This window comes from Mustela erminea, chromosome X (assembly GCF_009829155.1).
Source record: "Mustela erminea isolate mMusErm1 chromosome X, mMusErm1.Pri, whole genome shotgun sequence".
In the NCBI taxonomy this organism is placed as follows: Eukaryota; Metazoa; Chordata; class Mammalia; order Carnivora; family Mustelidae; genus Mustela; species Mustela erminea.
In genome coordinates this window covers 112,169,933-112,194,880 of record NC_045635.1, presented here as the reverse complement: position 1 = coordinate 112,194,880, position 24,948 = coordinate 112,169,933, and the positions used below count along the sequence as shown (strand labels likewise).

Here is a 24,948-nt window from a genome sequence, read left to right as displayed (position 1 = left end):
TCAAATTTTCATTATTTGAAAAGTCATTAGAATTTCTCGGAACACTGTCATTTGTACTTTCCAACTGTGCGCTCAAGGAGCTGAAAAGGTTTCATTTAAAAAATGAAAGAAAGCAAATGATATGCCAGGATTTTAACGGATTTATGTTTCTGAGTCTTGTAAATGGAACCTAAATGAAAAGATCCCAGGAAGTCACTGGCAGAAGTGGCATGTTGTTGTGCCCCCGGCCGCAGGTTTGTCTGCGGGAGCTGGTGCAGAGCCTCACAGCGACAGCCAGCGACACACACAGGGAATGAATAATCAGTGTAATAGAATGTTCCCAATTGGGTTTCCTCTCTGTGGAATAAAGCATCTACCTGGCCATTTCACCCTTTAGAGAGCTAGTGAAACACGGTGACTAAATGCAGCTTGGTGTTCATAGAAACGGATATAAAAACCCGAGTTGATCAGGACACGTGCGTTCTCCCCTAACCACCGCCCCCCAAACAAAGACAGGGTGAGATAAGCAGACTGATGACCCACAGCCGAACTCACGGTTTACTTTTTGTGCTGTATTGTTTTTCCCCAAATGTCCTGTTAGATGCGATGCTGATGGTGGCAGAGAGGCTCGAGGGTCCTTTCAACATCGAATCGGTCATGGATCCCATCGACGTGAAGATTTCCGACGCTATAATGAATATGCAGGAGAACAGTGTGCAAGTGTCTCAGAAGGTAACGAAGGCAGGATAACTGGCAAGGAGAGGCAGAGCCCTCCCCGCCAACCCCTCTTCACAGCCTCCCCTCACCCCCCCGACCCCACCCCAGGCTTGGGACGCACCTTCCCTAATGTGACCGTGTTTGCTTCGATGCAGGTTTTCCAGGGATGTGGGCCCCCCAAACCCCTCCCGGCCGGCCGGACCTCCCGTTCCATCTCCGAGGGGGCTTTCAGCGCTCGCTTCAGACCGTATCACCCCGAGGAACGCCCGACCACGGCGGCTGGCACGAGTTTAGACCGACTGGTGAGCACTTTGGCGCAGGAACGGGCGTGTTTAATGACAAAGAACCGAAAGCATTTGCTCCAAATGCAGTTTTAGTTGGACGTCTGTCAACTGCGGGTCTTTCAGGTGAAACTTTCCAAGCAGATTGCATGTGGATGTCCATAAATCTGCCTCTCATTTTCTGGCTCATAAAGTCCGTACGTTGTTAGGAAACGCGGCGCATCTACTGTGCCCGTTAGAGGGAGGCACAGAGCGGTGGGTCGCCTCCTCGTTCTCAAGAAGCCCCTGGCGCAGCGGGAGAAGCAGGCGTCCCCTGAGAAAGTCTCCTCATCCCGCGGGGCCTGGAGGCTGGCGGGCCTCAGACGGTAGCTACGAAGAAGAGGGAGAGTGGACAGTGGGTCTGCGCCGCTCCCTCGGGGCCTGCATTCCAACCATTAGTTCACTGGAGTGGGTTTGTTCTTTCTGTGTAAATTTGATCTGCGTTTTTCTCTTGTGACGCGAGTTGAAAAGGAATTGCCTAGCACTCTGGAGCTACTTTAGAGATGATCAAAAGACACATGTGTAGGCTGTTGCGTGTTTTTACAGAGGTCTCTTTCCCTCCCCCTCCCCCATGAGGTTACTGATGTCAAGGAGAAGCTGAAACAGGCCAAGAAGTTCTGGTCCTCTCTGCCCGGCAGCGTTTGCAGCGATGAAAGGGTGGCCGCCGGCCGCGGCGCCGACGACGACTGCTGGAACGGGAGAGGCAGGAGCAGGTGAGCCGCGGGCGGTGGGGGCTCGCGGGCCTGTCACACGGGCGCCACTCGGATGTCACTCGAGGGAGGCGTCATGAAGTACGTGACAGTGGGTAGCAATAGCATGGTTGGCTTCTAAATGTTCTAAGAACAGGCTTTGCTCTGCAAGCCTTGGGAAGGCACCCGGCTGTTTGCGGAGAGTCCTGGGCCAGAGGTCTGTGATGGTGGCTCTGGGCCAGCACGAGGACTGCAACTCAGGGTTCTGGTAGCATCATCTTTCCAGGGTTTTAATGCCTATGATTCTCAGCCCCCCCGGCCTGGCCTCTTAAAGCTCCAGTTCCCCCAAAGGCCTCATTCTCTTCTTGGGTGATGTCTTATGTAGCCACCCCTCCATACCCAGTAACTCTCCTAAGTCCCCACTGTATCGGCCCTTGACCCTGACCCACCAACGTCCGTTAAAAGGAGTAGCTTTCCAAAAGGTCCCCGTCAAAGTGGAGAAACAAGAAATGGGACAACTTTCCCCTGAATTGCACTCAGTGGGGATACTAGAATCAAGGCAGAATTGTCTGTGATCTTCTGCGACTTTGAGCTTTACTCATCATCTTAACGGGGTCATTTTCCATTTCAGATACTTGTTCGCGGTGACGGGAAATGGCTTAGCCAACCAGGGCAGTAATCCGGAGGTCCAGGTGGACACCAGCAAACCAGACATACTGATCCTTCGCCAGATCATGGCTCTACGGGTTATGACCAGTAAAATGAAGAACGCTTACAATGGGAACGATGTGGACTTCTTTGATATCAGTAAGCACCTGTGGTTTGAAACTTACACCTCGTTCTCGTCCACCGTGTGATGAGAGCAAGTGGAATGAAATGTCTGTTCCCTTTTTTTTTTTTTAACTAGGTGATGAGAGCAGTGGAGAGGGAAGTGGAAGTGGTTGTGAGTATCAGCAGTGCCCTTCGGAGTTTGAGTACAACGCAACTGACCACTCCGGGAAGAGCGCCAACGATAAGGCCAGCGGCACTGGCGGCCTTGCCAGGGCACAGCCCTACCTTCTCGCTGTCTTCTGCAGCTTGCTTCTGGTCATGCAGAGAGAGTGGAGATAATTCTGAATCGTAGAGAAAAAGTTCTCTTCAAAAAGTTAAAAAGGCACCGGTTATCACTTTTATACCATCCTAGTGACTTTGCTTTTTAAATGAATGGACAACGATGTACAGTTTTTACTATGTGGCCACTGGTTTAAAAAATGCCGACTTTGTGTTTTCATTCAGTTTTGTGGGGAAAAGGGACTTGTATGTATAAAGGCAGTTCCTGCTCTCCCAGAATCATGTTAAACGTGGCTAACAGTGTAGGTACAGAACTGTAGTGAGTTGTGCATTTGTGATTTTATCACTCTTGTTTGTTTGTTTGTTTGTTTTCTTTTTGTTTGTGGGTTTTTTTTTTTCTCCTTCAATTATGATCTCACCTTGTTTCTTACAAGAAAACCAGGGTCCTTTATTGGCATGTAACATGTACGTATTTCTGAAATATTAAATAGCTGTACAGAAGCAGGTTTATTTATCATGTTATCTTATTAAAAGAAAAAGCCCAACAAGCAGTAAAATGTCCATTTATCCCTGTTGATGGGTTGCCTTCTCTGGAGAGGAGTGGATATGATTTTTTTTTATTATTATTAAGTTAGGACAGAGTGTGAAGGCACAAGGGGGCTTCTGAGCCGCTTGGTAGGTTGGATTCAGGCTTCAATGCAAGAAGGCTCTACTTCCCTGATAGTCGGGGACTGGAAGACACTGCAGACCATACTCGTCTTGGTTGAACTGAATTACATAAACTAAGATCACAGGTCCGTTTCTCGAACCCGCTTATACTTAGAGCAGAACCCACTTAGAAGAAGATTCCTTTTCAGTTCACTCTCCCTAGGAATATAGAAGGCGTTCCAGATGTCTGAGTTATCACACGTTCACACGTAGTTTAGGGGGTGGGTTTTTGTCTTTTTGTGTCTTATCCAAGCAAGTTAGCAAGCCGCTGTGTGCTGGTCTTCATGTCCACACTGACCTGCTTTGATTTCCTATCCCAAAGGCAGAAATAAGTGACCAAGAAACTCATTTGGTCCCCCTTGTTACAGCGTCCCAGATTTCACACCCCACCGTGTAGAATAGGGAACTCTCTGAGGGCCAGCCAGAACCGGGGTACAGTCTGGGCGCCCCAAACAGCTGTCAGCACTCCTCCAGCAAACTTCTCGTCTGTGCATTTGCGTCTGGTTTTGGATCCCTGTTTTTGTAAAACAAGGTTTCTAAAGTGTCCTACTTGAGTTGGCTCCCCCAGGCCCATCTGATCAGAACGGCAAAGGGCTTGCTGTGGGTCATGGCCATGTGCTACCCTGTCAGCCAAGAAGTCCGCTTGGGGCCGTCTGGGGGTCCAGGCTTTTTTCACGTGTTGTCGTTGTTGGCAGGCGGACGGGAGGGACTAGCGAGCCCAGAAGACAATAGCTTAGTGGTGATCCTTAGCCACGATTCTGGGGGCGGTGCGGGGGGGGTGGCATGGGGATCTGGCAAAGGCCAGAGCTGTTGGCCCAGGCCAAAGACAACCCCGTTCCTTGTATCCTTACCAAATGACAGCTTAGAAAACCATGAGAATGGAACAGCTCCCTTTAAAAAGGAGTTCCCAGAAAGTCTTCAAAGAGGGAAGATCCTGCAAGTCTCTTCCTGTGTTAGGCAGCCAGATCTCTGACGCCACAGAAGCTAACACCCACGGAGGGTTGGTTTGTGTTCCTGTTGAATCTTCGGTTGTTAGACTAATTCTCTATTTTTATATTGAAACATAATTACTTGATAGCTCAGGGTCTACATTTCATTCAGCTTTTCACACCAAATTCTTCAAGAATGGTCAACATGGAATATTGGGGGCTGTTGTAAACAGAGGCTTAATTTTATTAGAAGTATGCAGTTATTTATTAAAGCATGATGTTAATAAAATAGGCATATTCTGGCTGGTGTGTATAAGTGTTTTTTTTTTTTTAAATCACAGAAGACCTAAAATTGAAAAGGTGCTCCATTTATGTATGAGGAAAAATGAATTGTAAATAGCTAAGCTGCCTTGTGAGAACTTGGAAAATGTGCTGATACTTAGTAACTACCTCAGTTGTGAGGAATTTCCTTTTTAGCTTAGACTGCTATTACTTTGACTTGGTAGAAATGAATCTGGTCTCCAAAATGTGGCTCAAAGAGTTATCCCCGTAGACCTTGTGAGTTGTTTTTAATTTAAAACCTTGAACTCTGCCCAGCTGTTTGCTTTCAGTCAACTTCTCTACACCAATAACATTTTCCGAATTAAATATTCTTGAAGGTTCTTCTGGACTCTCACTGATTTGTTTTCTTTCTTTGCATTTTTTCCTGTTACCCTTTTATTATTTAAATTGTCTCTTGCTTTTGAACTTGAACTATGAAATAAACAAATCATAGATTTTTCCATTCAGATCTGACTGGATAACTCTTGGCTCCTAACCAGCTGGCAGGCTCACCCTTGCACCCTGTCCCACCCCTGCCCCGTAAGAAAGAATAAACGCAAGCTGAATATTCTAAAATCTTAAGAGTTCAGAGTATGAGGTAGAATAAAAGCTTTGTTGGTAGACCTGCCTTTTCCAAAGTCTCTGTTAATAGCATGTGACTTTGTGTTTTACAAAGTCATTTGGAAATTATTTTTTCTTTCCAACACTTCACCACCCTGTACCTCAAGAAAAAAACATTTTTAATGACTCTCAGATTTACATTTTATTTCAAAAACAGTCCGTAATTAGCACCTATTATTTGATAAAAGACAAAAGTACAAAGAATTGACGTGCAGTTAAAAACTTTCGTCCCTGCATGTTCGAAACCTAACAGTTTACGTGAAGAAGATTTTTGTCGTTTGTGATTCTAGAACGGACAGAAAAATAGATGTGGATGATGATGTGCAAAATTCTGCTTGCCCCTTGTTGTCTGCAGAATGCGCCCACTTGCAGAGCTCAAGGTGTGGGAAGTCAGTGACCGGACCTGTGCACATGCGCAACTACCAAATAAAACTTTCTTCACTGAAATAAAGGAACAAGGGCTGAAAACTATTTTTTTCAACTTCAAACCTAGTGGGGAAAATACACCTGTGCATTCTGGGATACACTTTATTGCACAAGTTCAATTTCTACTTTTAATCTCCTAGTTATTTTCTTCTGGAAGTCTTTACAGAGGTGCAAAATCCCTGAAAGATAACGTGTGGTAATCTAGGAATTCCAGCCCATCAGTAAGGCCAATCCACGTAGTATTTACTTGTCTAATTTTGCTTTCCATTAGGTAATGTTATGACAGGGTTTAAAAACCAAAATCTACATAAAGATATAGAGGGAAAGGTTTCCTCCTGTTCCCACATCCAACCTGTCCAGTTACCCCACACTCTAAGCTTACTAGTTAATGTGTGTGTATGTATATATATATATGGAAAATTTGGAAGAAAGCATATATGTATGTATATGTATATGCCTATATATATCTTCCAAAGTTTCCTTAAACATACACAAGCAAATATGGAGATTTTCCCCTGTTTTCTAGGTCAGTTACATTATTGAGGGATTCCTAAAGATGCGGAGTCGCATTTTAAAGACCTGGCTACTCAGTGGTACCCCATTTGGGATTTTTCTTTATTTTGGCCTAGTTGAATCGAGGTGATTTGTTTTCAAGAAACAAACCTTGAACTTAAGGACTCCCCTTAGAAAAACATAGTCCAGTCTATGGCCCTACCACCCTGAACGTGCCTGATCTCTGATTTCGGAAGCTAAGCAGGGTTGTGCCTGGTTAGTACTTGGATGGGAGGATAATGTAGTCCTTTTTTTTTTTTTAAGGTTTATTTTAGAGAGTGAGTGCGCATGGTGGGAGGGGCAGAGGGAGAGGGAGAGAATTTCAAGCAGACTCCACACCCAGCATGGAGCCTGGTGCCAGGCTGGATATCAGGACCTTGATCATGATGTGAGGAGAAACCGAGAGTCAGATGCTTAACCCACTATACCACCCAGGTGCCCCCAGGGTAATGTTCTCTTAATGTTTCCTCAAGCCCAGAGGCCTTGAAGCCACAGCCGCATCATGCAGGCTGGAGATGAGAATATTAGGGAAATGAATACATAGATCTATAAAGGAGCTGTCTGATGGCCAAGGAGCCATTAGAATATGCAAATGATTGTCAAAGTTATGTCATCACATTAGGTTGAATCTTTATTCATCAGTGTTTGGAGACACTTTAGTCAGTAAAATCTAGGGGAATCCACTTCTCAGCACGAGTGTCTACATGTGGCGTTAAATGCACATTTTACTTTTGACTTTCCCTGGAATCCTGGGCAAAGGCACAGGGCTGTTGAAAAGCAAAAAGGTTTTCATGCGTCGGTCCTGCCAGGTAAAAGCTGATGGGAGTTGACCGATCTGGTTAAAGAATAAAGAGAACGCGTATGTGATGCCCACGGTGCTTTTCAAAGGGGTTTTAAGGTATTGTTTTCAGGTGTCTGGGGAAGTTTTTGTAGGAACTGTGTTACTGTGTTTCTTACATGAGGCAGAGCTGGGAGTGTGTGTGTGTGTGCGTGTGTGTGTGCGCGCGCATGCGCGTGCATACCCCTACATAGCTATATCCATGTTTGTGTCTTTTCAAACACTTAATCCCAGGCAAACCTTACCCTTTCACTTAAGGGCTGCCTTCCCCCTGCTGTCAGTGGTGTGTGCTTGGGGAATGCAGACTAATTTTAATAATAGCCTAAGGGAAACATAATTAGGAAGGTAAGCCTCCTGCCAAGAACAAACTACACACACGCACATATAAAATGCATTCCAGATAGAATTGCTTCGGTTTACTACAGCCTGGGCCTTGCTTTTTTGTACCAACATTGATAACCCAAAGCTCAATGTAACCCACTGTTCTCGGGGACTCCCCACACAGGGCAGTTGGGGCCGGGTCGACCACAAAGGAAGAATGCCGGTTGGTGGGTAATCTTCTGGACAGTGGCTTTGGGCTCTGAGCCCGTTCGCTGCACTTGCCTTTCTAGGTCTTGAGGGCCCCTGCCCTCATCTCGCTTTTAAAATGTAATGAAAAACTTGTTTCAGTTCTGAATAATTTGCAACAAGCTCTAGCTGCAGCAACAGAAAGTTATTTGAATGTATTTACTGTAAAAAAAAAAAAAAGTTCTTGTTTATTCACGGTGAAGCAGGATGAACCCGGGTGAAGGCCACTAAGGCCAGGCCACGTCCATGGTCACCAGTAGAAGTCGCTCCATTTTGCCCCCGAGTATAAGGACTCAAAGACATTACGTAACTTTCCCAAGGGTGACCTACAGGTAAGAAATGTGAGAATCAGATTTGAAACCAAGGTTGGCTGGCCACCAGAGACGGTTTTCTTTTCTTTTCTTTTTTTCCCAAGTACCACTTTTTCTTCCATTACCCTCTTCCCCTTACTCTGCTGTCATAGTCCTCAGGAAGGGACAGGCCTGTTGGGCATGCTCTATGTAGTAAGCACTGTCCTGGACGTGCAGAAGGCCAAGTTAAAGGTCATGGCAAACTCTGGCTGACCAGTTGACCTGAGTCCAGGTGAAGGAGTCAAGGGCTACCTGGTGACAAAGCTTCCTTTTCTTTTGTCTTCTTGGTTTATTTGATTTTTTAATTTTGAAAATTTGTTATTTTTTTAATTTTTAGAGACAAACCTGGTCCAAAAGGTTTTCTAATTGCACATGGTGACTCTTTGCTCGGTGAACGTGAAAGCAAGAAGAGCTCGGTTGATAGTGCATAGAGACCACGTGGCCTTTATGCTAGTTCTGAAAGAACAGGCCTGAAGTGACCCTGTTCATCCTCTGCAGGAAAGCCTCCCGTGACCTTGTGTGGCAGGGCTCTGCAGCTGCCCGGGCAGCTGCATTGTTGGGAAGGGGCCCTTCACTGAACACTTAAGCAAACACTATCTGTTCAGAAAAATACCACGGTTTACATATGGTAAATTCATACCTGCTTAATCAGCTGGAGCTTAGCGAGGGGGTAAATATATCTTTGAGATGAATGGCCCCCGGTGAGTATAATCTGGGTTTCTTAAAGAACCCTCAACAGGATTTCACTTTAAAAATTATGTGTCAGTCAGAAATTGGACACAGAGAACCAAGATCGCAGGCAGTGTCGCAATACGTGTGTTTCTTCAGGACTGGTCTCAGCGCACATTAGAAAAGACCATGTCCAAAGCCAAAACCTGTGAGGGACAAGAGAATTCGACTCGCCATTTCCCACCCAGAGAGGGAAGCTGGAGGCTTTTGTTGGTTGTCCTTTGAACGCCTGTACTGGCGTTCCCATCAGGGAGTATGTGCTGAAAACAACCGGACAGGTGCTGACCTAGAGGTGCTCACACTCTAGCGTTTGACCTCAACCTTGATCCAAGGTCCAGAAAGAAACCTGGAAGCCAAGGAGGGACCGTGGACTCAGCCTCCTGATGAAAGCCAAGGGACGTCTCACTCGTCTGCAACCATGTTATGTGTACCTAGGGAATCGAGTAGTGACTTACGAAATCAGTTCAACACAGGTGCTGAAGGCTGGTGGTGATGAACTGATGGCAAAAAAAGTCCCTGGATTCCAGAGGTGGGTCTGGGTGGTTGTGGGTGAAGCAGGCAGCCCCTGAGGTGGCCATCAGAGATGGTGTTACTCTTCTCCAACCTGCCCCTTGGGCCATTGACCCACATGTTCAGGGCTGGATGGGCCCTTATGTGCCGCACATTGTCCATGTTCCTAAAAAGGAACTTGGAGAACTATAATTTATGTCCAAAGAATTCGAAGGTCCCTAATCTGTTGAAACACACTCCACAGAAGAAATTATCAGAAGAGGCCAGCCCTTGGTTAGCAGAGATCACTAATGGCAGTCCCTCTGGCTCTGGGTGTGTGTGGGGGTTGCCGAAACCACATGGGATCTGAGGCAGTAATAGGATTTATTCATTTATTTAGAAATGTACAATTATTAAAACATTTTTTAAAATTCTGGTATCGGTCATGTCCAGTGTCATAGGAATTTCAGGCACGCGATAGAGAGATTCAGTGGCTCTATATACCACTCAGTGCTCATCACGATAAGTGTCCCCTTGGCAGTAATGTCATTTATGACACATCTGGCTTTGGTCTCTGTGTGGGAGGACAAGTGAGGATCTAAGAGGGGTCCTCACTCTCAGGAAGCCTGTCATTCCACCAGGGACATGAGGGTCACCCAGGAAACATGCCAGTGAATACAGAAGTTCTTGGCTGCTCTGCTGATCAAGGGAGAACAGCATACAGTGTGGGGGACAAGGTGACTTTGGGGGGACAGGGCTCTAGCTGGACTTGAAAGGAAGCGGGGAGAGGGAATGATCCTGGGAGTTCCTTGTGTGCAGGGTCCATCATTGGTTCTTAGTACACTTTGGATGCTACAGGTTGCTCTGGAATTGAAGGGCCAAGGGCAGAGAGGTGGTCTGAGGACGGTGGTGGGCTAGATGTGGCTTGACAAGGGGTGGGAAAATGAGGTGTCTAAAGAATGAAGGTAAAAGGGTACCCGTCTGGCTCAGTCAGTAGAGCATGCGACTCTTGACTCAGAGTTGTGAGTCAAGCCCCACAATGGGTGTAGAGATGACTTAAATAAATAAAACTTTTTTTAAAAAAAAAAAAGTAAAAATTAAGAATAGAGGGGTGACTGCGTGGCTCAGTGGATGATGCGTCCACCTTCAGCCCAGGTCATGGTCCTGGGATTGAGCCCAGCTCAACTCCCTGCTCAAGTCTTCTTCTCCCTCTCCCTCTGTGCTCCCCCCTCCCTCCTGCTCGGGCATGTCTTCTTTATCTCAGATAAAGAAATAAAATCTTTTTTTTTAAAGAATGGAGGTAAAGGTTTGTTAGTGCAGGTCCAGAGAAGAAGAATAGGGTCAGAGTCTGAAGTCCTCAAAAGCCAGGCAAGGTAATTTAAAATTCAAGTGGGCACCATCTAATGGAAATTCTTGCTTAGGTCTTGACATGCTGCCCAGGGTGTATAAAGATAAACTAAGACACCTGTGGCATGGATCCCATGGCGCTGACCTTGGGCTTGACAGTGCTCAGCACTCTACTGTCCTGAAGGGGCTCAGCTCCCCTCACACCCCATAAGCTCTGCCCCCCGATCGTCCCGATTAGGAGCTTTATGGTAAAGACAATCCGGTTCCACACGGTGGGTACTTTCTGGACGTCCAGGCTCACAACGCAATCAGACATATTACAAGTGGTCCCCCCTCCGGCCTCCCGCCCCGTCACACCCTTGGACTGCAGCCAGCCACTTGGCTGTGTTATCTCCATTTCTTCAAACACTGCTTCCAGCTCACCCGCAGAGCCCCAACCCCACAGGCATCCCACACTTGCCAGGCATCTTAGGCCACTCTCTTCGGCTCTGGCCTCTTGGTTCTGGAGAGAAACAGAGAGAAGCATCTCTGGACTCTGGTTCCCCAGACACCATCCCGCAGGGACTTGGGATTTCAGGGAAGAAGGGAAACTTCTTCCTTCAGCATCAGACAGCTAGCCCGCAGGATGAACGGATCAAATATGTACCAGATTAAAGAGGGGCTCCTCTGATGAGGGGGTCAAAGGGGCAAGTCCTCGACAGCTTATGTCACGTTCCCCCTGGGGTGGCCTGGATCACAGCTGGAAAACTACAAAGGAGCTGCTTGACTTCTTTTTTGGGGGTTTTCTCTAAAATGAGGTCTCTCCATGCTCTGGCTATGGCACAGGATGGTCACGAGGAACCATTAGCAAGATGCACGTGACGGGGCTTTGGGGGCTGGAAAATACCATGGAGCTCCAAGGAGGAAAGTGCCTTTCTGGGGGCCTAGGGTGCCGGGAGCAGCTCCATGACCGGGTTGGGCACACGAGTCTCCATGACGCCTCAGGTCCCTACATGAGGGATGACTGTATTTCTGAGGACGGGCTGCTGAACCCCACCTCGGGCCATGGGCACAGGTTGGAGCCTGGGCAGGAAGGAGCTCCTGCTGAGGACTCGGAGATGGACCGTGGCCCCATCGGCACTCTCGGCACCCCCTCTGGGGGCTACACACCACATGCATTTGGAAGGGGACTGCCCCGTCTACCCGCCTTGCCAAGTGATAGCAGGAAGGCTGCGTTTAGATCAAAGCCTTATGGGTTTTATACAAAATAAGCAGATGGAAGTGTGAAGCCTGGTTCTTCCCCACAAGAGAAAATTCTGAGTCTCTAATAACGACTTGTTATTGATTTGAGAGTTCAAAAAAGGATCGGCTTCAAACAGCCCAGGCACTGTCCTCTGTCCCTGAAACACACCCCTTTCCACTCCTCTCCACCTGGGCAGCTAGGGGAAAGGGGTCCCACACCCCGAGCCTCCCTCCTAGGAGGCCGGCAGCCAGGACACTCAAGGGGGCACCCGTGCCCCACGTCACTCCAACTCTGTCCCCAACTTCCCGTCAGACTCTGAGTCCCCAGGGGACTTGCCTCTCCTTTGTGAATCCAGGCTCTTCTCTCCTGGTTGCCTAGTGAAGCTCCACCAGCTGCCCTGATTCTGGGGTTGATAGGGAGGAGGGAGAAAGCTGTGCAGAAGTGTTTCCCAGCATCCAATTTCCATCCATACTTTATCCAGAAAAATCCTAGGTGGTCTCGGAAGGGCAAGGAGTGAGTAGGGTTGGGCTGCTACCAACGAAAAGCCCTCTCGGGCCTTCTGGGTGTTTTGCATGTTTCCTCTTATGCTGGCCCTGAGATCTTTGGTGTTTTGAGGGCTAAGGTTTTGGGGGTGTGTGGGGGGAGGAATGAAGGAAAATGGACTTCCACACATATCCTGTAGCAAACAGTAGCCAATATCCATGGTTCTTTAGCATGACAGCCTGCTGAGTGGAAGTCACTTTCTAGAGGAATTGGAAGGTGTCTTCATTGCTTCAAGCTGGGCAAACGTGAAAGCCAGTGGACCATTTGTACCTGGCTTAGAGAGAAAACAGTGAAAAGTTGGAACAGCTAGGTTAGATATTACTGTGAGAATTGGCTGAATTCAGTAGGGAGCAAAATACTTCTCCCGGTAGCTTATGTGGCCCATGGGGACCCTTCTTGACCTAGTCCACAAATGTTGACAGAGAACATGCTATGGGCCAGGCGTTGTTCTAGGCACTAAGGATACTGTTACGAAGCAAAGTAGACTCGGTGACCATTCTGGTAGAGCTCGCCACGAGAGAGGGAGAGAGACAATCAGATAGTCACAGTGAAGAAGATCTAATTACAGAGGGAAAGGGGACCCTTGCAGTGGGGAAGAATCAAGGTAGAGCCCCCAGGGAATGGCCACACCCTCAGTTCCGGTCACGGTACCAGCCAAGGTCTAGGGCAGCGGTTCTCCAACTTGAGCGCGCATCAGGAAGTCCTGGAGGGATGGATAAAATGCAAGTGGCCGGGGTTATGCCCAGAGTTTCTTCGAAGCCCAAGAGTTTGCAGTCCTACCAAGTTCCCAGGTGCTGTTGCTGGCTGGAGGCTATGCCTTGAAGATTATTGGCCCAAGCAAAGCAGTTTTTTTTTTTTTAAAGATTATTTATTTATTTGTTTATTTATGAGAGGGATAGCAAGAGAGAGTACAAGCAGTGGGCAGGGGGAAGAAGGAGAGGGAGATGCAGGCTCCCGACTGAGCAGGGAGCACCATGTGGGGCTTGGTCCCAGGACCCCAGGATCAGGACCTGAGCTGAAGGTGGACGCTTAACCGACTGAGGCACCCCGGCGCCCCAAGCAAAGCACTTTTGAGCCTGGCCTTTGATACAGAGCACACAGCCCTGTGGGCAGTCAGTCAGGGGCAACTCCAAAGAAACACCTGGAAGAAAAGAATCAGGTAAATTGCCCAATGCCCAAGACTAATCGTCTTGCCCCACTGAAAGGATAGGTAGGCTTTAATATTCCCCAAGGGAGCCCAAGTTCTTTTTTTTTTTTTTTTTTTTTTTGAGCCCAAGTTCTGTCCACCACACGTCAGACTCTGGAAAAGGCCAGGCAAGTGGGGTGCGGAGGTGGGGCGGGGAGGGAGCGGGGAGGGAGGTCTGGTTTCATTAGGGATTAAGGACTTCCCACCACAAGGGAAGCTTGAGTAAGGTATGGGGATGCTTCCAGAGCGGTAGTAGAGGGTAAGGATGATTCAAGCACTTGCCTTGTCTGTCTTCCTGGAGATCAATCCCAGAACACATGGATGAGAAGGCTGGCTTCACCACATCTCTATACCCCGTTGAGAGGACAAGATCCTATCAAAGCTTGTGGTACTAGCTAAGATGTTCTTGGCTACAAGCGAGGATAAATCCAACTCAAAATGAGTTAAACAATAAGGGGTTTATCATCTCCTATAACAAGGAGCTGCCATGTAAGGATCTCCAGGGATGGTTATTTCTTGATGTTATTATCAAGGATCCAGATTCTTTCCATATTTCAACTTTGCCAACCCTAGCACGTAGGATAGCTTCCCTCATGGTTAAGAGTTGGCAGAAAACATGGCGTCACGGTTAAAGTAAGAATACATCTTGGCACACCACTTTCTGCTGGTAGCAATAAGAGACTTATTTTGTTTTTCCTCAGGTCTCTTTTGAAGAGCTAAGAAATCTGTCCTCGAAGGTCCCCTCTTCCTGCAAGCATCTCCTCAGCTCTCGTTGTCTCGAATTGGCTCACCTGCCCTACGTTGCTGAGTAGAAAGGCTAACCAAGATTCATGCCCTGGGCTGAGGCCAGTCCTCTCCGAAAGTCATGGCTTCAGCGGGGAGGAGAGGCACTGAACAAATCAGGGGCTGACTGAAAAGCAGGAAGGCTATAGGGTAGGCCAACAACCGGCTTGGCTAGACCTGCACACTGCTGGAGGGTAACACTAGTTGGAGCATAGGATGCTCTTGCTGCATGCCGGTCGGAGAAGCGGAACATTACATCAGTGCCTTAGCCAGCAGGAGCTTTGGCTAGGATAGGAAACTTCATGTTGATTCGGGGGTTCTGGAATGTACGCAGAGCTACACGGAGATCAAGTTATCATCTTTTAGACATACATCAACTCAACTCAGTTCCCCCAGTCCCTTAAAGGTCGGCCAGGTCAATCTTTAATCCTTGATGATTGATCGTCCTCTATAATAGTCCTGCCACGTGGTTGTCCGGCCCCTGCTTGAACACTTCCAGGGATGGGGATCTCACTACCTATCACACCATTCTATCTCTAGGCAGCTCTTAATGTTAAAAAGTGTTTTCTTCTGACTCCAAAATGTACACACATGTACTGTTTGCTCAGGGACTAAGTGGCAGAGACTTTGAAGTTGCTGTCAGTGTTTCCACCGTAAATGGAACTTTTCAGATGTTCCTAACTAAAATTTCCTTGCAGATTTGTACATGTTGCCAAGAGATACTTTAAAAAATAAACAATCAAATAACTCTGGGAAAATTTTGGCTTGTCTGCTTTAAGATCTTTAGATATTTTTCATAATTCAAACCTGGTTTTGGTTTGAACGGTTTAAATTTTAACGAGAGATTAGACCATAGCATAACCTAATAACTAACATTTTCGGGGGAAATGTTTTAAGGAAATGCCTTGTGGTATCAGCTTTAAAAGCAGTTGTTGTGGGGCACCTGGGTGGCTCAGAGGGTTAAGTGTCTGCCTTTGGCTTAGGTCATGATCTCCAGGTCCTGGGATTGAGTTCCCCATCAGGATTCCTGCTCAGCGGGGAGTCTGCTTCTCCCTCTCCCTCTGCCTCTCCCCTCCACTCCTGTGTGCGCATGCATGCGCTCTCTCAAATAAATAGATAAAATATTTTATTAAAAAAGAAATCATTGTACGTAGGACTCACATTGCTCCTTCCTCAGTTAGACTGGAGAAGGCCAGCTGAACTGCTGGTTGTCCCCATGGGGGGAGGGGTCATTGCCCTTGGTGTCACCTCAGAGCGAGACTACAGTGGTGTATTTGGTGTGTTCACATGGGCCAAGACAGATCAGCGGCTTGGTTGGCAGCATTGACTGCCATGTTAGGGGCAGGGTCCCAGAGAGGGCCAAGCGGACGTTTGTGTCCCGGGGACCCTGTTCTCCTCTGACTGCATAGATCACCACTGGCTGGCCAGACCAAAGGGAGTTGTCAGGTTCACCAGGTCCTGGATTGTGGTCAGTTGTTTTCAAACGTCAGTATGATGCTGTAGAAAGACGGTTTCCTATTTCCAGCAGGGAAGAGTGCCCTTAAGTACGCCTGCATTGTCAAAAATGCAGAAACTTTTAATTTCAAGGTTGCTTCCATCTCTAATGCTATCTGCTCTTTTCGCCACCTTCCTGATCCGTGTTCCTTTTCTCCTCCAACCTGGAAGCCGCTATCCTCGGAGCGAAGCGGCCTCTCCCCTCCCCCTCCCTTCTTTGCGCCCACCCGACCCAAGTGCAGATAAGGCTTTGGCTTTGGCTTTGGCTTTGGCTTTGGCTTTGGTTTTGGTTTTGTCAAAATAGGGTTAATTGGTTAATGCAGACTCACACTTCTCTAGCAGCGGCCGAGAGCCTGACGCGGCTTGTGGAATCAACCTTGTGAAAACTGCTCCCACTTTCCCAAAATTACACTTGACCTTTCTTCTTTAACAAGTGTACCTTCATTTTTCCAGTGGTGTCTCTTTAGGTTGACGCCTCAGAACCTTAGCCAGCGCTCCTGCTACCCCGTAGGGAATGCCTTCCCAGCTTGCAGTATACTTGGAGTTGTCCCCACTTAGGGGCATATCTCCTGCCACTGATGAGGGATATAGTTTTTTTTAATAGCCAGAAGTTAGTAAAGGTCATGCCTAGAGCGCTGGCCAAAGGGCTCCCTCACCAACCAGATCCGTTTGCGTGGAATACAAGTGCCAAGAAAGCCAAGTTCTCATGGAGTTCCCTCAACCGCAAGGTCAATAATTTTGCTCAGGCATGACTGGATGGCTCAGTGCATTGTTTGTCCTACTCTTGGTTTTGGCTCAGGTTGTCATCTCAGGATCGAGGGATCCAGGACCTCGTCAGGCTCCGAGCTCAGCGTGAGGTGTATGTGTGTGGGGGGTGTTGGGGGGTTTGCTTGAGATTCTTTCCCCCTCTCCCTCTGCCCCTCCCCCTACTCATGCTCTCTCTCCCTCTGTCTCTCTCTCTCAAATAAAAAATAAATAAAACTTTACACACACAATTTTGCTCAGGAATGAGATGTAGTTCTGAATGGAAAGGGATTTTCCTTAGCCGTTTTCTCAGAAATGGTTCAGGAGGCAGGCAGGTCACATGAACAGTGCTCCAGGTCACAGGAGTGTGACAGTCTGGCTGGAGCTAGACAACGACCTCTCAAGGCACCCCTGCCCTTGGAAGGAGCCAGCACTCCTTGGATGTGCACGTTCTGCTCTTTTGTGACAAGTCATCAGTCTGGCGCCGGCTGGGAGGATGCCTCAGGAAGGCCTGTCAGCTTGGTGGCAAGCTTCCTCACGAGGTCTTATCCAGCCCCCTCCAATGCTGGGCTCTGTCATCTTGTCCTCTGTGACATCCTGCCCTGGCAGGCACCGCTGGCCCGGTCAGACCCATCAGAGATGCCATCTGTGTGATCTCTCACCGACAGATTCTGAGACTCTGAGGGAAAAAAATGTAAGGAAAAGCAAGTTTCATCCCAGGCGCCCACCCCCCAAACCCCAGGGGCTCTGATGGCCTGCTTTCTCTCCTGGAGCATCTGCATGTCAACTGGGAGCAAAGTATTCGGCTGAGGCCATGACATTGTCATTTAGGGATTTGAGGCAAGGGTGGACAGGAAGGTCAGGACTCGGGAGGTTCCTTCCAAGTTTCCCAAATCACTCATTAGCTCCGAAAAACCCCAGCCGCTGGACCATTTCACATCAAGAGATCGTGCCGCCAAGAAGGTCTCCAGAATCTGTTCATGACTGACCAAAAGGAAGATGGTTTCCATGCAGTCTCTACTTCCGGCTGTCTGCTGAGGGAAGGCACGGCTCGCCCCTGTTCACTGTTATAATAACAGGCAGGGCCCTGTCTGGTGACGTGGCCAGACTTGTCGGGTGGCTCGTGGAGTGAGCTCTCAGGGCTGAGGGCACCGTGAGTGGACGCCAGCCAGACCACCGTGGCCCAGGCAAGCTGATTATACAGGCGGATCCCTGCTCTGGGGCGGGCTGGGCTGGTGGGGAATTGGAGGCCGGTTTAGCATTCGACCTAATTTGAGGCCTAAGTAAAAATGCGTGTTCGGTAATGGAGGCACTCATATTGAAAACAGGTGGTGTTTGGGCTCTTGCCTACGCTCTGAAATGGTTTGTCTGAGGCCCACAGGCTTTTCTGGTTCCAACGTCTCAGCCTGCTGTGGGTTTGGATTTCCACTAAGGACAAGGCCTACTTGAACCTCTATTCTGAAGGGGCTCCTTGAGGGTCACCAAGGATGTGGAGTTATGGTCAAGTTGCAGGCCTTGCCTAATGGAGGAAGAACTGCAAGAGAAAGGAGGGGCTGCCTGTCTGGGCAGCAAGAAGCTCACGTTCTGCCCTGTTGGCCCATAGGTGCACCCCGAGATTTGGGGGAGCAAATTGGTGAAGCAACTGCAAAACTTGAGCCCCAACTCCATGCCGGGTGCTGTGTGGACATGTGGGAGAGAGAAAGCTGGGCTTCTCTGCTAACGGAAGATAGAAGTAATCCGGAGAATGATAACAGTGGAAGGTAACACAGCTGCCAACCAAGTAGTACTGATAGGGCTTTTTAGACACTTCTCTGTTTTATAAGCGGAACTGATGGACCCCTTGATACATTGAGATACATTCCTTCCACGGAGAAAGATGTCAATCAGGTAAGAAAGAAGGTTTTTGTTTTTTTGTTTTGTTTTGTTTTGTTTTTTAATGAGAGCTGGTTATTATTTAAATAATGCATTCCTTTCTTTTCTCTGCAAACCATAGTCTCATCTTTACCCTGTGGTGTGTTTATTGTCAAGGGCAGTCGAGCATAAGAGGGGGATCGGTCCCAGTGTTACTACTTATGAAGTCTATTGCATTTGTATGCCTACTACCCCTATGCTAGCTGATGTGGCCTAAGCATTTTTCTTATTTCATCATTTCTTAAAAAGAGAAAAAAAAAACCCACCTGTCATTGTACATTGGGCTGAAAAAAGGGAACGTGGGGACTCTGGCACCCCCAGCCCACCCTGGAAACCTACTTTGGATCAAAAAGGACAATTAGGTTTAGATAATGCTTGGGTGTTTGAATGTGATGTTGAAAGTCTCTACCTGCTCTCAACTTTGGTGACTTGAAGACCACTCAGTGGGTTACATTGAGCTCTACACAGTAAGGGGAGGGTAGCCAGGGGCTTAAGGCTACCCCATGTTTGTAGGCATCACCTTTGAGTATGGCTTTTTTTTTCAAGGCTTTGAACACAATGAAGAAAATAAATTTCCCATGACATTTGCCAATGTGTTGGGCCACAACTGGCCATCTGTTTGGATGAATGGAATTTCTGGGAAAACTCGCGAGATTTGACATAGTTCTGGTTTCCAGTGCTTCCTTGAGAATACAAAATGTCTGCCTTGTACAAATCCCCACGAATCTGCAGATGGATGTCTGCAGTGAGCTAGGCAAGTCTCTGCCTTCGGTTCCCACTGGGTAGTGGTGAACTTTGTTTCATGTAAGATGAGGGGCAAGTTTGGTGCGACTTTCTGGTTCCCATCCAAACGCCCTGCAGCCTCTCTGTAGCCCGTGGCTCTGAGCCCCCAGTGGGAGAGCAGAGCTGTGTAGCCTGAGGGGATCTGAGATTGGAAGCCATTTCGTTTATGACCATTTGGGGGTCTTAAACGCTCCTGGGACGGAATGGGTCTTCTTAATTTTGTTGCTGAGTTAGTTGGGTAATTGCTTCAAATTCTGTTTTGTTCTGCCCGGGGACTCCTGCTCTTGTCTTTGTTTCTTGAGGACTGTACTTGATTTTCTCTCTCGAATCTTATAAAGGTGCTCTCCACAGTGGCTCCCAGGGGCCCCTTCTTAGGCCATGTTTTCTGGTACCTGGGAAACCACCGCTGAATCCTGGTCCTCATCAGTGACTGATGGAGGGTGACTTTTGATCTCGGTCATGGACTTTCCTGTTTTTGAAAGATTTTGTTTATTTATTTGAGAGAGAGAGCACGCAAAAGCAAGGGGAGCAGCAGGCAGAGGGAGAGAGAGAAGAAGGCTCCACGCTGAGCAGGGAGCCCCAATACGGAACTCGATCCCAGGACCCTGTGATCAAGAGCTGAAGGGAGACGCTTAATTGACTGAGCTACCCAGGCGCCCCACCAAGTCATGAATTTTTCAATGACGCCTACCCAAACCGGCTTCTGGAGGACACCTCCTCATCAAGAAAGGACCAAAGGTCTGAAGGTAGTCTATGCGGTGTGTGAACAGAAGAAGGAAAAATGGGGTGTGAGGTGCCTCATCTAACTTTTGGGAAGATTTCTCTTTTGGGAAGATTTTGGGAAGATTTCTCTCGCAAATGTGTGTAAAAACATACATTGTGGATTTGCCTTCTCTAGCATGAATTAGCCAAAGTCACCTAAGTATTGAACTACATAGAGTATATTGGAGACCTTTTCTGGTTTCTTTATGCTTCGTAGAAATTCCCATATTGTTAACCAGTCATTTCTAAATCCAGGAGAAATTAGTCATATCTGTAGACATAAAGAGTAGGGGCACCTGGGTGGCTTAGTTGGTGAAGCGTCTGCCTTCAGCTCAGGTCATGATCCCAGGGTCCTGGAATCGAGTCCTGCATGGGGCAACTTGCTCAGTGGGGAGCCTGTTTCTGCCTTTGCCCGCCACTCCCCCTGTTTGTGCGCTTGCTCTTTCTCTCCGTCTGACAAATGAATAAATAAAATCTTAAAAGAAAAAGAAGAGAAAAGGTAGAGGTATGGGCACAGTATAAGCACTTCCATTTATTTTTCCTGAGACCATGAAAATAGAAATGAAGTTTTGCATTTACCAAGTTTATTAGGTTTTCTGATTTCAGAACAAGATAAACTAGGTTTTTCCTTCCCAACTGTAAGCTAGAATTTAAATTGAGGCCAACCTCATCTTCTTGGACTTAGAAACTATTTTCCGGGCAGAGTATTTTAATGCACAACTTCCCTTGTAACTGATCAGTATATACTAGAATGTTTGCACGAATGCCTTCTTCGTTCCATGGCAAATAAGGTGCTGATAAGACAGACGCAGAAGCAAAAATATAACCACCTGTTCAATAAGGAGTTCCAGAGGGGAGAGGGAGGGGAAGAGAATGTGTGTGTTCCTGCACCCCTGGCCCAAGGGCCTTCCTGGCCCAAATGACCTAAGTCACCAAAAGAAAAGTTGGCGAGTCCCAATCAGTATATTCCCAAATTTCGTGGCTTTCTTAGGAGGTTGCAACCAGACAGTGGGCAATTCTCCTTGGCTTGGGTGGGCATTGTTCATGGGTTCGTTGGCAAAAGTAAAGTGAATGAATTGCTTGAATGTTCTTTGAAGAGGGCTGGGCAGGCCACAGCTTCAGAGATTTATCCAAGTCTGGACGTCGGTTTGGGAACAAAGGAGGAGGGGTGCTCTCCCTAAATCATATAAACCCAGGGCGGCTGGGTGAAGGTGAGGCCATTTTCGAGAAGCCAGCATGCTGTGTTCACAGCTCCCCTGGTCCTCCCTTCTCAGTAATAGACTTGGCCATGACAGGATTGACCCAAAGAATTTCCCGAGAGCAAGGCCTTGTTATTGGACAAATAATGGTTATTAAGAATGTGAAGTTCCGTGCTCACGTTGTATTTGGTTACACTGACTCCCTTCAGAGCCAGAGTCCGGATGGTGTGCGCGGCTTTACCATGAAATGATCTCTATGAAGAATTTCCTTTTCCCAGGATCTTTGAATGAAATGGATACCTAACCCTACCCACTATTGTTTTCTCCCGGGGTGGACCTGGAGATCCACCATCTCTTTGGAGGAGAGATCAAGCAGATAAGCACAAGGGATCTTCAACCAGCCAGGATGGACTGCACTTGAGAGCAGGAATGTGAGCGGGGTCAATGACTCCCTCCAGCTCTTGATACCCTCAAGTCTCTGGTGGAGGGCTTGGGGTAGGAGTTTGTGTGTATGCCCCTGTATAGAATCAGATAAGCCAGCCCTCTCAGCTTGGGGTGGTGAACAAATTTGATCAAGAGACCCTTTTTGTTGGCATCTTCCCTGGACAAAGCCTGCCAGACACGGCCTTTAATCAGTTCCCTGCGTAAAGTTAGCCTACCATGAGCAACAACCCTCCTAAAACATTATCAGCCGGCCCACCGCTGCACTGTTTTATTGATGAGATTATCTTCAAAGACAACACAGAGAAGATCAACAGAATTTAGATGATACAAGTTAGGGGTGCCCCGCTGGCTCAGTCAGTAGAGCATGTGACTCCTGATCTGGGGGTTCAAGCCCCACGATGGGTGTAGGGCTTACTTAAAAAAAAAAAAAATCTATGTAAGTTACAAAAAGCATACTTATTAGACCAGACAACCTGGAGAGGGGAGTTCACGGTTTTGTAAGGAAGGAAGGAATTACAAGTCAGTGTCAGAAACCTCCTATAAACTATTCTAGGTTGTTGCTTGTAGTTTTGTTTACATATGCTTGTAGCAAAATATAACCCATGCCATAGGTTCAGTCATGCTCAGTGCTCCCCATTATCTTTGTGACACCCTGTCTTTACAGCCTCCTCCAGGTGTTGTCATAGAAATGGCCCCACCATGGCCCTGCCTGCCTCCCATCATCAGGCATCGTTCCTTGACCGGAGCTGCTCGGAGATCTCCTCTTTAACCTTTTGAAGCCCAGTAGTGTGTGTGGGCTCTGCATTCTTTCCCAAATACGCAAAAGCCACCTGTTTGATAATGTGGTCCAGAGTCTTGCTGGGGCTCAGTGTCAAGTTCACCACTCTGCACTTGCTGGAATCCACCCATATGTGCGTCTATATTTAGTTGCCACCATCAACATTTTCCATCTCTTACATGTTTTGCCAACTTTTGTGTGGGCTGTTGCTTTGACCTTGCCATGAGGTTCTACGCATGCAGGGGACCCAAAATAAATAATTCAAAGACCCCTTGTTCACCGCAGTCGGCAGCCTCTCCAACCTATCTCATTTCAGCTGTGGGTGGGACCCGAGCCGGGCATGCTAGAGAGAGAAACAGCTAGTGGGCAGCAAAGTGGCCGAGGGTCTTACACCCACACATTGGGCTGTTGTCCCTCAGCAGAACCGCTCCCTTACAGAGACACAGTAGGGTCCATTCTCACGAGGTGGGCTGCTGGTGGTGGGGTAGGAACTGCTCACAGACGCCAGAGCCACAGCATTCTAGAAGAGCCCCACCTTTAAGCTGCTTGAGTGGGACAGATTGGGGATAGGGACTATTCCTGGGACATCCGGAAGAGGGAGGAAATGAGACTGTGTAGGTCCCTCTTCTTAGATAATTTCCTCCTCATCTGCTTCAAGTAAATATCAAAGGCAGAGGAGCAGGGAGAGAGGATGTTACCAAAGGTGAGGCTTCAGGGGCAGGGGAGCATGGCGAGAAGGGTCTTATTTACGGAGCTCTGTATACGGGTGGTTACATGGTAGCATCTGGAACAATGCCCCCTGTTGAGACAGCGGGGGTGGGGGGTGGCTTGTAAACAGCAGGAGGCTGGGGCCCAGGTCTGTCTTATTCTCAGTTGCAGTCCCAGTGCCTAGAACCATGCCTGACACACAGCAGGAGGCCAAAAAGTATTTGTTTAATCCATGACAATAAATAGGATAATGTTGCTTAAAGAACAAAGCAAGAACAAGACAATAAACTGGTTGATCCCCTTTGAAGATGTGAGGTAGCTAACTCATTTGGGAAGCTGTGCATGAAAAGAAAGCCTAGAGCCTTTATCTTCCCTCCCTACATAAACCCTACCCCAGAGGGTAACTAAAAACATTAGGAGGGGAAGACTCATTTAATAGAAAGCATTCCAGCTAATAAATGAAGAGAGAGGCAGGGTTGGGACGTCAAGTGCTTGTATCCACTCATCAATCAGTGGGTCTAGGCATTGATTACCAATTGTATTAGCATCCCAGGCAGAGTGACAAGAACATAATGTGTGTTTCCTGATGACCCCTGCGACACCACCTCTGACGTAGCTTGGCCCAAACAATTGAACCTGAACCTGATCAAGCTTCTTTTTCTAACGTGCAATTGACAAGAAATCTGGGAACAAAGGACTGCGTTGCAGTTAGTAAAACCCAACCTAGGGGAAACAGGACAAGACAAACACAAGAGAGAAAACGGGAGAAAGAGGAAACGGGGACCTTATCGATTTTAAAAGTCTTAAGAAACATATTGACCAAGTACAATGAATGAATTTGAGTTTGATCCTGCTTTGAACAGGTAAATTATTTTTAAATGTAAAAAAACAAGGTGAAGGGTAGAGCTGTCAGCTTGACCAGCTCAGGGACTGGCCCAAGGCACAGGGCAGCCGGACTAATTTTAGTTCCCACCTGCTGGTGCAAACAGCACTCCAAGTATTCTGCCAGGCTTGACTGGAATTAGTATCTGCTCCATTTCAAAGCTGCAAAAAACCTGGATGGGAATCTTTGAGCGAGCAGAGTCCACATTTCTCTTCCTTGCTGCTGTCTTCCCAGTGCCTAGGAAAAAACACGAGGCGCATAGTAAGTGCCCTACAATATTTGCGGAACCGGGAGAGCTGGATTCTCGCCCTGGCTATGCCACGAATTTGCTGTGAGACTGGCAGATAGTTGCTCTTTCTCCGGGCTTCATTTCTTCACACAAGCAATGAAGGGACTGGTCCTGTAGCCGGTAAAATCTCCTTCCAAGTTCACATAGTCTGTGATGAGAGAAGAAGCACTGCATTTCCCAGAGATCTGACCAAGCTTAACCCTGGATCGATCCATCAGAATTATTTAAATGACACGAACACCATAACTTTTCCTACCTTACACCATTAAACACCCTCCCTGACCACAAGAGAAAGACAAATGCTTTTGTTCAATCATTGCACCCTGATGGGACTCAGGTTTTCTTGTGAACTTCAAGTTTGCTTTCTGCTAACAGGAAAGGGACCACATTGACCCAGTGGTTGATTGGGTCCCCCCAGGGAGCCAGCTGAGTGAACGTGGAGCTCCCACCGGCCAGGGCAACGTAAGGGGCTGGAGCTCATTAAACCAAGGGGTGAAACTTCCGAGTTTCCGGAACTGCTCAACAACTGAGTGAGTGAGTTCTGCCCTAGGGAGCGTGCCCATGGGGGTTTCCTTAGCTAGCCTCGG

The 24,948-nt window shown here is 47.7% G+C and overlaps 1 protein-coding gene across 1 annotated transcript in view; it reads left to right on the top strand.

Moving 5' to 3' along the window:
• GPC4 (glypican 4) overlaps positions 1-4,701 on the top strand; it is a 106,291-nt gene extending 101,590 nt beyond the window's left edge. Inside the window, exons 5-9 of the mRNA XM_032330368.1 lie at positions 581-711; positions 852-998; positions 1,593-1,729; positions 2,337-2,512; positions 2,613-4,701. Of these exons, the coding sequence (XP_032186259.1) occupies positions 581-711; positions 852-998; positions 1,593-1,729; positions 2,337-2,512; positions 2,613-2,815 (794 nt within the window). The 3' untranslated portion in view covers positions 2,816-4,701. The remainder of the gene's footprint in view (positions 1-580; positions 712-851; positions 999-1,592; positions 1,730-2,336; positions 2,513-2,612) is intronic.
• The last annotated feature ends 20,247 nt before the right edge of the window (positions 4,702-24,948 follow it).